This window comes from Bufo bufo, chromosome 2 (assembly GCF_905171765.1).
Source record: "Bufo bufo chromosome 2, aBufBuf1.1, whole genome shotgun sequence".
Taxonomy (NCBI): domain Eukaryota; kingdom Metazoa; phylum Chordata; class Amphibia; order Anura; family Bufonidae; genus Bufo; species Bufo bufo.
The window spans coordinates 210,041,170-210,055,023 of NC_053390.1; the positions used below are offsets into that span (position 1 = coordinate 210,041,170).

A 13,854-nucleotide genomic window follows, 5' to 3' on the forward strand; every position below is an offset into this window, starting at 1 on the left:
CTCTCAGCGCTCTCTGTGTTCCCTCCGCAGCACAGGGGAGAAGGAAGCAGTGTCTCCTCCCCCTGTGCTGCTGCTGCCGCTGCCGCCAATGAGGGGATAGAACATAAGAGGAGGGGCTGTGGCCGCTGAGCCACCAATGAAGATAAGCCTCTCATTCATTCATATACAGGAGGCGGGAGCTGGCTGCAGAATCACATAGCCGGCTCCCGACCTCTATGAACTGTAGCTGCGGTCCGCGGTAGTTAACTCCTTAGGTGCCGCGGATCGCAGCTACCGCTGATAGAGGTCGGGAGCCGGCTATGTGATTCTGCAGCCAGCTCCCGCCTCCTGTATATGAATGATCGAGAGACTTATCTTCATTGGTGGCGCAGTGCGCCCCCCCAAGCCCCCCAGTATTAATCATTGGTGGCGCAGTGCGCCGCCCACCCCCATCCCGGCCAATAGTAAAAACATTGGTGGCGCAGTGCGCCCCCCCCCCCCCAGTATTAATCATTGGTGGCAGTGGCCACAGGATCCCCTCTCCCCTGCTCCTCCGATCGGAGCCCCAGCTGTGTAAGCCTGGGGCTCTGATCGGTTACCATGGCAGCCAGGACGCTATTGAAGCCCTGGCTGCCATGTTCAGCTCCATGCTGCTGTGTGCACTATGCACAGAGCAGCAGGGACAGTGTGAGCTCCTATTCACCCTGATAGAGATCTATCAGGGTGAATAGGACAAAGGTTCTAGTCCCTAAGGGGGCTAAAAGTTAGTAAAAAAAAAAACACAAAAATATTAAGTATAAATGAAAAAGATTTATAAAAAAAAAAAATACACATTAACAATAAACAAAAAAAATACACATTAACAATAAACATATTAATTTTCAGCAGATTTGTGTAGGAATTTTTTTTTTTCGCAAAAATGAAAATTCCCAGAATATCGGTATAAATTATCGGCTATCGGCCTGAAAGTTCACAAATTATCGGTATCGGTATCGGCCCTAAAAAATCAATATCGGTCGATCCCTAGTTTCAATAGCCATAATATTTTTAATTTACCGTTTACATAGCCATATGAGGACTTATTTTTTTTATTTTTTTTTTGTGGGATAAGTTGCATGTTTTAATGCCACCATTTCATTTATCATGTCTTGTATTGGAAAACAGGAAAAAATTCTGTGTGGTTAAAACAAACAAAAAAAAACACTATTCCAACAAGGTTTTTTAGGTTTTGATATTACGACATTCACTGTGCGCTAAAAATGACACGATGTCCTTATTCTGCGGCTCAATGCAATTACAGTTTTTTGGGTTTTTTTTAGAGGTGGGACGACAAATCCGTCGAATCCACGAATCCCTCGAATCTTGCTGGATTCGAAGGATTCGAGGACTCGAATCCCGACCTCATTTACAAAAAATGAATCAGACGAATCCCGGGCATAGTCATCTATATCACTGTCCTCAGGACAGCGATACAGATGCCTTGCCTGTGCTGCAGCAGGAGAGGGAGATGAGTGTCTGCTGGGATTCAAACCCACAACCTTCTGTATCAGAGGCCAATGCACTCACCCACACAGCTATAAGAGCTGCATAGCTACTGACAGAAAAAATATGAGACTTCTACTGTAGACTCTGTTATAGCTGTTCTAGCCAGTGTACATCTATACACATGACAGCTGCCCCAACACACCCAGCTCTGCTATATCTCTATATGACAGCTGGGGCAGCTGTTATGTGTATAGATGTAGTAGTGCTGAGTGTGCTGGGGCAGCTGTCATATAGAGATATAGCAGAGCTGAGTGTGCTGGGGCAGCTGTCATGTGTATGGATGTACACTGGCTATCAAAGCTATGACAGAGTCTACAGTAGAAGTCTCATATTTTTTCAGGCAGTGACTATGCAGCTCTTATAGCTGTGTGGTTAAGTGCCTTGCCTCTAATGCAGAAGGTCGCGGGTTCGAGTCCCAGCAGAAACTTTTCTGAAATACACAAGCACTGACTCCATATATGGACATACAGACCGGAAGAGGCCTGCATTGCATCGCTGACATGGAGGTAAGTAGAAGTGTTTTTTTTTTTTAAATACCGGACTGTTATTGCCACATGGGGGGAGCGGGAGGCACTTGATACTGGCACATGGGGGGATGGGAAGGAGAGAGGCACTTGATACTGGCACATTGGGAGGGGGGGAGATGGCACTATGATATTGGCACATTTGGAGGGGGGGGGGAGATGGCACTATGATACTGGCACATTGGGAGGGGGGGGGGAGATGGCACTATGATACTGGCACATTGGGAGGGGGGGAGATGGCACTATGATACTGGCACATGGGGGGAAGGAGAGAGGCACTTGATACTGGCACATGGGGGGGTTGGCACTATGATACTGGCACATGGGGGGAAGGAGAGAGGCACTTGATACTGGCCCATGGGGGGGTTGGCACTATGATACTGGCACATGGGGGGTGGGAAGGAGAGAGGCACTTGATACTGGCACATTGGGGGGGGGGAGATGGCACTATGATACTGGCACATGGGGAGATGGGTGGGAAGGAGAGAGGCACTTGATACTGGCACATAGGGGGGGAGAGAGGCACTTGATACTGGCACATGGGGGGGCATCTATGGGGACACTTACTGGCACATTATTGGGGGACACTATGGGGGCCTACTGAGGCCACAAAGAAGGGGTATTTTATATGGGGGGCTCTGTGTGGTACTAGTATTATCAGGGGGTTTATCTGTTTCTGCAGTATTGTATTGGGGAGCACAGCGGCACAGTATTGTGGTAGGATGATTTGTCCAAAAGATGCGAGAATGATGGAAAAGTAGTAAACTAAGATTTTTTTTTTTGTCAAACTGCAGAGACAAAAAATGGCTGAAAACTGGAGGTCTGACCTCCGAGATATACGGTCCGTGAGCGGGCCATATGTCCCGGAGCGACATTGATCGTGCACACAGGAGCGCACAGCATCATAGATTACAATGATGCTGTGCACGTCGGGCGGATGACAGGGCTATAGTTCCACACTCATATGATCTTATGAGTGCAGGACAATAGTCCTGCGGGCGGCCCGACGTGCACAGCGTCATTGTAATCTATGATGCTGTGTACTCCTGTGTGCACGATCAATGCCGCTCTAGGACATACCGCCCGCTCACGGACCGTATATCTCGGAGGGCATATGGTCGTGTGCAAGAGGGCTGATTCAATTTTGGGGGGGAATGGAGGACAAAAAAAATGGTGAATCATGTTTTTCTTTTCCGTTACGGAGTACACCACACAGAAAAAATATTTTATATTTTGGTAGTTCAGACATTTTTGGATGTGGTGATAACTGTTTTGTTTATTTTTTATATATTTTTATGTAAAATTGGGAAAGGGGGTGAATTAAACTTTTAATATTTTTCTTTTTTACAATACCTTTTACCCCCTTTAGAGGGCTAGAACCTGGGATCTTTTGATCCCTTGTCCTATTCACCATAATAGAAATATACTATGGTGAATTGGATTCTGCTACTCTACCTACTGAGCTGTGCCTCGTGCACAGCTCGGCAGGCAGATTACTATGACAGGCCGGGAACCTTCAGCAGGACTGAGGCTGTCATGGTCACTCATCGCAGCCACGCGATTTCAGCGTCATTGAGGCCGGATGCCTCCATATAGCCTCCATCTACCGCATATGGAGCGGGCTCAGCACAGCAGCCCTCTTCATACATTCCCTCAGGTATGTCAAGGTGGCTGAAGGGATAAAGCATGTTTATATGCGAACACGGAGCAGGCAATTATCAGGAACAAACTGTTCCCTCCTGATAATTGCTGTTTATGAGTGGAATTAAAGAGCTGCATTTAAACGCAGCGATCACCTCCACTGTATGAGGAGGGATGACTACCGCTATCGCTTGTCCTCATACAGAGTCATTGTTCATACAGCATAATCTGCTGCCCAGATGATATAGGTGCCCACATACCAATGATTTTGGTTTTGCTTGTTCATTGGGTGATCAGTGACACCTGCAGATTATTGGGAGAGAGTGTTCATACTAACATTCCTTCCCAATAATCCTCCTTTATTGTCCGGTGCAGTCACTTTTGATTACACCGACGGCTGTGACACAACACTGACTGCTGCCATACCTACCACAAGTTGCCGCAGGAGTGTGCACGGCACAGAAAGCCACATCCTGTTCCCTTTTCAGTCAGGCCACTTGAACCATTATACATAGGGGACATTGACTCGACCATATAGTTCTGCGGATCCGCAAAACACGCAATTTGCGGACTGCACATGGCCTTCACTATAACAGAAAATGCCTATTCTTGTCTGCAATTGCGGACAAGAATAGGACAAACTCTATATTTTTACAGGGCAGCCATTGAAATGAATGGGTTTGCACCCATCCCCCTAAATCGTGGAACGGATGCGGACTCATTCATACGGTCGCGTGAATGAGCCCTAATGCTGGATCTTCATAACTCCTTGTATGAGATAAGAAGTATTAACTCTTGAGTTCTGACATATCAAGGTGGAATAACGGATACAACAATCTCTAAGAAATCTGGGTCCCAATCAATAGCGCCTTCTGAGAGCGCCCAGTTACCAGTACCACCCCATACACTGTATAGACAGATTTCCCTATAGGAAGCAAATATGACATCCATACTGGTTGTCACCAGGCAGACAGGGCACAGCACGACCAGAGGACTGGGAGATCTAGTACTGTAATGGAAATCAAAAGCCACCTAGAACAGCCTCAGCACTGCTACATCATGAGTCCCCGGTGCAGGTAGAGCGCTTCCTTCGGCCTCACCCATCACTTCCTGAAGAACACACAGTCCTGCACCGGGTTACGTGCCGCACGTCAGGCATTCCGGTGACCGTCCCCTAGTATTGCTACCACTTATCCACTTACCGGCATGACTGCGGTAACGTAGCAGGAGACGATCGCTACACACCGGGGATACTGCTTAGACACTTCCGCTGTCCCACCCTAAGAGCCAGAAGCAGGAAGTAAAACGATTGCGATTCCGCCCGTGACCGCTAGAGGCAGCAAAGCAGCTTACGATGTGGCTGAAGCTAAAGGAGCAGCGCAGCTTGTGGCCGCTAGGCGGAGATGTGGAGCTTTTCACAGCTCACACCACTGCACAGGCGCTAGGTATTTGTTCTAGGGAGCTGCCACATGTTCAGGTTTTCTGATGATGTTTTTGAAGCAAAGACTAGAAGTGGATTAAAAAAATGAGCAATGGTAGCTGTCCTTCATACTTTTTCTTTTTTATGATCCAAACCTGATTTTGGCTTAAAAACTGCATAAAAAACCTGAGCAGGTGGCAGCACCCTTTCTGCACAGGGAGCATGCAGGAGAAAATCTTAGGTCACCTGCACATGTAGCAGAATACATGCGGTTTTTCCCCCGAGGGAACTCCTGTACGGAAAAACCGCAGCATATTACAGTACCATTAAGCCCTTAAGGACTCAGCCCTATTTCACCTTAAAGGGTTTCTACCACCACATTGTGACCTAATTAGCTGTCAGACACTAGCGATCTGCTAGTGTCTGCTCTACCTTACCATGCTATTGTAATTCCTTTATCTGCAGCGGTTACCCTAAAAAACGGAGCCTCTAGGTGCTATGGGGGCGTCTTTTCAGCACCTAGAGGCTCCGTCCACTCACCATTTCTGTGGCCCAGCGCGCCCCTCTCCTCTAGATTGACAGCCTACTTCTCTCCATCTCGGCCGAATTCTCGCGCCTGCGCCATGTGCTTCTGTATTTGGCGCAGTGACTGTCTCCCTGCGCCGGCATCTTCACTGCCGTAATCGGCGCAGGGAGCAGTCCAACAGTCACTGCGCCTGCGCCGAATACAGAAGCACACGGTGCAGGCGCGAGTAGGCTGTCAATCTAGAGCAGAGGGGCGGGCTGGAGTGCGCTGGGCGGCAGAAATGGTGAGTGGACGGAGCCTCTAGGTGCTGAAAAGACGACTCCATAGCACCTAGAGGCTCATTTGCATACCAATAAAACAGTTTTTTAGGGTAACCGCTGCAGAGAAAGAAATTACAATAGCATGGTTAGGTAGAGCAGACACTAGCAGATCGCTAGTGTCTGACAGCTAATTAGGTCAAAATGTGGTGGTAGAAACCCTTTAAGGACCAGGCCATTGTTTGCAAATCTGACCAGTGTCACTTTAAGTGCTGATAACTTTAAAACGCTTTGACTTATCCAGGCCATTCTGAAATTGTTTTTTCGTCACATATTGTACTTCATGACACTGGTAAAACAAAGTCAAAAAAATTAATTTTTATTTATAAAAAAAATACCAAATTTACCAAAAATTTGTAAAAAATTGCAAATTTCCAAGTTTCAATTTCTCTACTTCTATAATACATAGTAATACCTCCAAAAATAGTTATTACTTTACATTCCCCATATGTCTACTTCATGTTTGGATCATTTTGGGAATGATATTTTTTTTTTGGGGGGATGTTACAAGGCTTAGAAGTTTAGAAGCAAATCTTGAAATTTTTCAGAAATTTTCAAAAACCCAATTTTTAGAGACCAGTTCAGGTCTGAAGTCACTTTGCGAGGCTTACATAATAGAAACCACCCAAAAAGGACCCCATTCTATAAACTACACCCCTCAAGGTATTCAAAACTGATTTTTTTTTTTCCAGTACAAAGCAAGGGTTAACAGCCAAACCAAACTCAATATTTATGGCCCTGATTCTGTAGTTTACAGAAACACCCTATATGTGGTCGTAAACCGCTCTACGGGCACACGGCAGGGCGCAGAAGAAAAGGAATGCCATATGGTTTTTGGAAGGCAGGTTTTGCTGGACAGTTTTTTTTTACACCATGTCCCATTTGAAGCCCCCTGATGCACCCCTAGAGTAGAAACTCCATAAAAGTGACCCCATCTAAGAAACTACACCCCTCAAGGTATTCAAAACTGATTTTACAAATGTCGTTAACCCTTTAGGTGTTCCACAAGAATTAATGGAAAATAGAGATACAATTTCAAAATTTCACTTTTTTGGCAGATTTTCCATTTTAATAATTTTTTTCCAGTTACAAAGCAAGGGTTAACAGCCAAACCAAACTCAATATTTATGGCCCTGATTCTGTCGTTTTCAGAAACACCCCATATGTGGTCGTAAACCCGCTGTACGGGTACACGGTAGGGAGCAGAAGGAAAGGAATGCCATACGGTTTTTGGAAGGCAGGTTTTGCTGGACTGTTTTTTTTGACACCATGTCCCATTTGAAGCCCCCCTGATGCAACCCTAGAGTAGAAACTCCATAAAAGTGACCCCATCTAAGAAACTACACTCCTCAAGGTATTCAAAACAGATTTTACAAACGTCATTAACCCTTTAGGTGTTCCACAAGAGTTATTGGCAAATGGAGATGAAATTTCAGAATTTCAATTTTTTGGCAAATTTTCCATTTTAATCCATTTTTCTCAGTAACAAAGCAAGGGTTAAGAGCCAAACAAAACTCAATATTTATGGCCCTGATTCTGTAGTTTACAGAAACACCCCATATGTTGTCGTAAACAGCTGTACGGGCACACGGCAGGGCGCAGAAGGAAAGGAATGCCATACAGTTTTTGGAAGGCAGATTTTGCTGGACTGTTTTTTTTGACACCATATCCCATTTGAAGCCCCCCTGATGCACCCCTAGAGTAGAAACTCCAAAAAAGTGGCCCCATTTTAGAAACTACGGGATAGGGTGGCAGTATTGTTGGTACTAGTTTAGGGTACATATGATTTTTGGTTGCTCTATATTACACTTTTTGTGAGGCAAGATAACAAGAAATAGCTGTTTTGGCACAGTTTTTATGTTTTGTTATTTACAACATTCATCTGACAGGTTAGATCATGGGATATTTTTATAGACCAGGTTGTCACGGATACGGCGATACCTAATATGTATACTTTTTTTTATTTATGTAAGGCTACTTTCACACTAGCGTTCGGAGCGGATCCGTCTGATGTTTCATCAGACGGATCCGCTCCGATAATGCAGACGTTTGCATCCGTTCAGAACGGATCAGTCTGCATTATTACTTAGAAAATTTTCTAAGTCTGAAAGTAGCCTGAGCGGATCCGTTCAGACTTTACATTGAAAGTCAATGGGGAACGGATCCGCTTGAAGATTGAGTCATATGGTGTCATCTTCAAGCGGATCCGTCCCCATTGACTTCCATTATAAGTCTGGACGGATCCGCTCGCCTCCGCACGGCCAGGCGGACACCCGAATGCTGCAAGCAGCGTTCAGGTGTCCGCTCACTGAGCGGAGCGGAGGCTGAGCGCTGGCAGGCGGATGCATTCTCAGTGGATCCGCCTCCACTGAGAATGCATTAGGGCCAGACGGATGCGTTCGGGGCCGCTCGTGAGCCCCTTCAAACAGAGCTCACGAGCGGACACCCGAACGCTAGTGTGAAAGTAGCCTAAGTTTTACACAATAATTTCATTTTTGAAGCAAAAAAAAATCATGTTTTAGTGTTTCCATAGTCTGAGAGCCATAATTTTTTCAGTTTTTGGGCGATTACCTTGGGAAGGGTATGATTTTTGCGGCATTATTGGCATTATTTTGGGGTGCGTGTGACTTTTTGATCGCTTGCTATTATACTTTTTGTGATGTAAGGTGACAAAAAATGGTTTATTTAGCGCAGTTTTTATTTTTTACGGTGTTCATCTGAGAGGTTAGGTCATGTGATATTTATATAGAGCCGGTCAATACGGACGCGGCGATACCTAATATGTATACTTTTTTTTATTTATGTAAGTTTTACACAATAATATCATTTTTGAAACAAAAAAAAAAATCATGTTTTAGTGTCTCCATATTCTGAGAGCCATAGTTTTCTCAGTTTTTGGGCTATTATCTTAGGTAGGGTCTCATTGTTTGCGGGATGAGATGACGGTTTGATTGGCACTATTTTGGGGTGCATATGACTTTTTGATCGCTTGCTATTACACTTTTTGTGATGTAAGGTGACAAAAAATGGTTTATTTAGCGCAGTTTTTATTTTTTACGGTGTTCATCTGAGAGGTTAGGTCATGTGATATTTTTATAGAGCCAGTCGATACGAACGCGTCAATACCAATTATGTATACTTTTTATTTATTTATGTAAGTTTTACATAATAACAGCTTTTTAAAAAAAATAAAAATGTTTTAGAGTCTCCATATTCTGAGCCATAGTTTTTAAATTTTTTGGGCGATTGTCTCAGGTAGGGGCTCATTTTTTGCGGGATGAGGTGACGGTTAGAATGGTACTATTTTGGTGGGCAAACGCCTTTTTGATCGCTTGCTGTTGTACTTTTTGTGATATAAGGTTTATTTAGCACAGTTTTTATTTTTTATTTTTTACGGTGTTCATCTGAGGGGTTAGGTCATGTGATATGTTTATAGAGCCGGTCGATACGGACGCGGCGATACCTAATATGTATACTTCCCCCCCCCCTATTTTTTACCAATTTTTTTAACTTTATTTGGGGAAAATGACGTTTTTGTTTATTTCTACTTGAAACTTTTAATTTTTTTGAGGGAAAACTTTATTTTTTCACTGAATTTTTTGTCCCACTTTGGGACTTGAACTTTTGGGGGTCTAATCCTTTACAATGCATTCCAATACTTCTGTATTGGAATGCATTGGCTGTATACTGTGTGTATTACTTTGGCTGTAATACTGTGTGTATTACTCATACAGCTCCCGGGGCCTTTGAGATCCAGGGGGCTGGATCTCACAGGCTCTTCACCGGAAGGCAGCACAGATGCCTCAGGAAGGCATCTCGCTGCCTTCCATGCCATTGGGTCCCCCCCACAGCCCCATGGGGACCTGATGGCACCGCCGCCGCATCAGGTAAAAGCCGCAAACCGCAGGTCTGAATTGACCTGCGGTTTGTGGCGATCGCCGACACGGGGGGGGGGGGGGGGTCACGGGACCCCCCCCGCGCATTTAGCCGAGGTGCCTGCCACCGGGCGGCGGTGATCGGAACAACACATGATGTACCGGTACGTCATGTGTCCTTAAGGACTCGGGAAACATGCTGTACCGGTACGTCATGTGTCCGTAAGGGGTTAAAGTGTGCAATAATCTTATGTACACTTTGTGGATTTTCTCTGTGCGTAAATGGACCTGCCGTACAGTCTTCAAATTAAATAGCATGTCACTGAGAACCTAGAGAGATGGAGTAAAAACAACAACCTCATACTCAATACCAAGAAAACAAAGGAGCTAATTCTGGATTTTAGGAAGAAGAAACGAAATGGACACCATCCCATTAGCATTAATGGTGGAAACGTGGAGATAGTTCAAAGTTTCAGATTCTTGGGAGTTCATATTAGTCAGGACCTGTCATGGATAAAAAACACAACAGAAATTACCAAAAAAGGCCTTCAGAGGCTTTATTTTCTGAGGAGTCTGAAGAAAGCACAACTCCCAAAACAGCTTCTAGTCAATTTTTACAGGTTCACCATAGAATCTGTTATCCCATACTGCATTACAGTGTGGTACTCCGGCTGCTCTTCTGAGGACAAGAAGACCCTTAAGCGCATCATCAGAATGGCTGGCAGAATCACTGGTACTCAGTTACCATCACTGGATGACATCTTCACTGCTCGCTGCAGCAACAGGGCAAAAATCATCTGTGGGGATCCAACTCACCCCGGCCACAGCCTTTTCATTCCCCTACCCTCTGGTAGGCGTCTTAGAGCCCTACAAGCCCGCACCACTAGGCTGAAGAACAGCTTTTACCCCAAAGCAATCAGTCTCCTAAATGCTCAGAGATTATTGCCCCTTCCTAGGGTAGAAACTACCACAGACTGAAAGTGACTGCTGCATTCGTGACCCCATGATGATCTCTTGTCTGCAGTGGTGTCTGATCAGTGTGTATATATACTCATAAGCACTTCCTACTTTGCTCTTGCTATATATATGCTGTGAACTGTGAATAGTAATGCTTTCTAGTGCAATGTTTTTTGTTTTTTTCTTCTAGTGTAATGCTTTAGTTTAAATGTCAGTTCTTGTTCCTCTGTCCATGACATCTAGGATTGCTCCAAACAACATTTCATTGTATTACATTGTATTGTACAGTGACAATAAAGGCATCTTATCTTATATTACTTATGTTTGTGGTTTTAGCTGTGGATTTTACCCTTTTCAATTGAAGGGTGAGATCTGCGCCAAAACCGCATCAAATTCGCACATCAAACCACTGTTAGGCCAGTGTAGAAAATCTGCATGAAATCTGCACCTAAACCGCACAAAAAAGTACATAAATCCGCACTATTTATTGTGTTTTTGTTGCAGATTTAAAGCAGATTTCAACGTCCCATTGAAAAGGGTGAAATCAGCAGCTAAAACCGCAAACATAATTGACATGTTTTTTAATTCAAAAACCGCATGGCAGGTCACGCACAAAAAAAATATCTGCAAAGTGTACATGAGATTAGTGTAATCTCATACACTTTGCTGGTACTTTAGTACTACGTTTCTTCTACACAGGAATCCGCGCGGAAAAAAGCATGTATTCCGCAACATGGTGGCCTAAGATACTACTGATACTTCTGATACTACTTCTAATTTTTTTTATTTACTCCTGGGCCGCCCATAATAGAAATGCCTATTCTTGTCCGCAAAACGGACTTTTTGCATCAGGACGCAGACATTCATGATCACGGCATCACATCGCCTGAGACCCGGCGCAGTAGGTAGCGATGATGTCATCACACGCTGTTCTACTGCTTTAAAGGCTTCTGGCACAATGGCCTGCAGTCTATGAGGCTGAACGGTGGGGACAGAAGCCATAGGCTCCTGTGGCCTCCTTTAAAATTGCCACCCCCTCAGAGGTAGGTCGGCCGCTGTCTGAGGCCTAAATGCTCATCTCGCCTCATGGCAGATGTGGCTCTGCTGCTTGCAGGCTGCAGATAATTGGCTCATTGCATGCGGCCACGTGGAGACGTCCATGATCGCCCCCCTGTCCTGGCCTGCATTATTTTGTGGTACAAACCCTCTTCCCCCCGACCTTAGGTCTTGGTCCCTTTTATATTTTTGTGCCCTACAACAATGGAGGTCTGTACGGTTTTGAAAGAATTGCATGAAGAAATGGGACACCTAGGAGTTGAAAGGACTGTAAACTTGATCAGAGAAAGATTATTTTGGCCACATATGCAGAGAGACGCTGAGGAATACATTAACCACCAGTGCACCTGCCTGAAAGACAAACGCCCTAATAAGCCTACCAGAGCTCCATTGAACAATATTATCACCACTTATCCCTTTGAGATGGTCTCCATCGACTTCCTCCATCTGGAAATGTGCAAAGGAGGTTATGAGTATATACTAGTAGTAATAGACCACTTCACCAGGTTTGCTCAGGCCTACGCGACCAAAAACAAGTCAGCAAAGACTGTTGCCGATAAGATATTCAGTGACTTTGTCTTGAAATTCGGATTTCCTACCAGAATTCACCATGACATGGGAAAAGAATTTGAAAACCAGTTATTCTTGGCCTTAGGAAAACACTGCCACATTCAGAACTCCCACACGACTCCATATCATCCAGAAGGAAACTGACAATGCGAAAGATTTAACCGTACTCTGTTGTCTATGCTTCGGACTCTGTCGCCAAATTCAAAGAAAGACTGGAAGAACTCACTTACCCAGGTAATACATGCATACAACTGTACCAAAAGTAAAGCTGCGGGATATTCTCAATTTTTCCTACGGTTCGGGAGATCTCCAAGACTACCAATAGACAGCATGTTTGACACTCCAGTCACGGAAAAATATAAAAAAACACTCTGAGTATGTAAAAACGTGATAGGATGACTGAAGCCTTTCAGGTTGCTTCAAAGTAAGCTGCGCAAAGAGGAAAAGAGCACTATGACAGAAAAACTCATGGAGTAGAACCTTCACCTGGCAGTAGAGTCCTTGTAAGAAACCTGACTGAAAAAGGAGGACTAGGAAAACTGAGATCGTTCTGGGAAGACACTGTACATGTGTATGAGGTAAAGCCAGAAACTGGAAAAGGCCGAACAAGAATCCTACACCGAAATTTGTTATTGCCTTGCGATTACTTACCTGTCGACCAAGGTCAGCAGATACCTGACAGACCCAGTACTAGAAGACAAGGCCAAGTTTCAAAGATTCCTCAACCAGCAACACAGACATCTGAGGGAACATCAGAAGATGAATCGGATCTTGAAAAAGAACAATGGAGATCGTTCATCCCTGTAATCCAAAGAGCACACAAGGGAAAACATAGAACTGAATCCTGAAGCAGCAGAGTTCTATCCTTGCCAGTTGGAAACGAGTGAGGAAAGTACAGAGGAAGCTCCAGAGGAAGTTACAAAAGGAAATTACAGAGGAAGATACAGTGGAAACTACTGAGGAAGAGCCTGTAAGTCAACCGGAAAACACGATATGTTCATCAGGAAACACAGAAGAAGAAAACTCTTTACCAGAACACTCAACAGAGACAGTTGACAGCGATGAAGGCGAGTTTGAGGACGCTTCGGATGCCTTACCGCTACGCAGGATACAACCCAGCAGGAACAGGAGACAGCCAAAAGTTCTGACTTACGACACTTTGGGTCAACCCAGTAGTGTAGCCAGGAATGCAGCAGTACAGGTTATAGAGTGTGTTCATACACCACAGATTTACCCTAGCTGGTACCTAAACCCAGATTGTTTTGCTAAGGACTTTAAAAATTATGCCTATAATGCGATGGTTTCCTAATGTTTGCTTATGTTGAAAATGTTAAATGTTATGTTCTATGGTTGACAAAAAGTAAATTTACTACACTCTTAGGGCTCTTTCACACCTGCGTTGTTCTTTTCCGGCATAGAGTTCCGTCGTCGGGGCTCTATGCCG

General features: G+C 44.6%; 1 protein-coding gene across 2 annotated transcripts in view; it reads right to left on the minus strand.

Moving 5' to 3' along the window:
• Nucleotides 1–13,151, minus strand: part of ARPC3 (actin related protein 2/3 complex subunit 3) — a 29,448-nt gene extending 16,297 nt beyond the window's left edge. Inside the window, exon 1 of one of the 2 annotated variants that reach the window (XM_040416076.1) lies at nt 13,062–13,151. Coding sequence is in view for 1 of the 2 variants with exons in the window: in XM_040416075.1 (XP_040272009.1) it covers nt 4,892–4,897 (6 nt within the window). In the remaining variant the exon portion in view is untranslated. Of the gene's footprint in view, nt 1–4,891; nt 5,128–13,061 lie in introns of those variants that run through there. The other variant, XM_040416075.1, reaches the window with a different exon arrangement.
• Between the last annotated feature and the right edge of the window lie 703 nt (nt 13,152–13,854).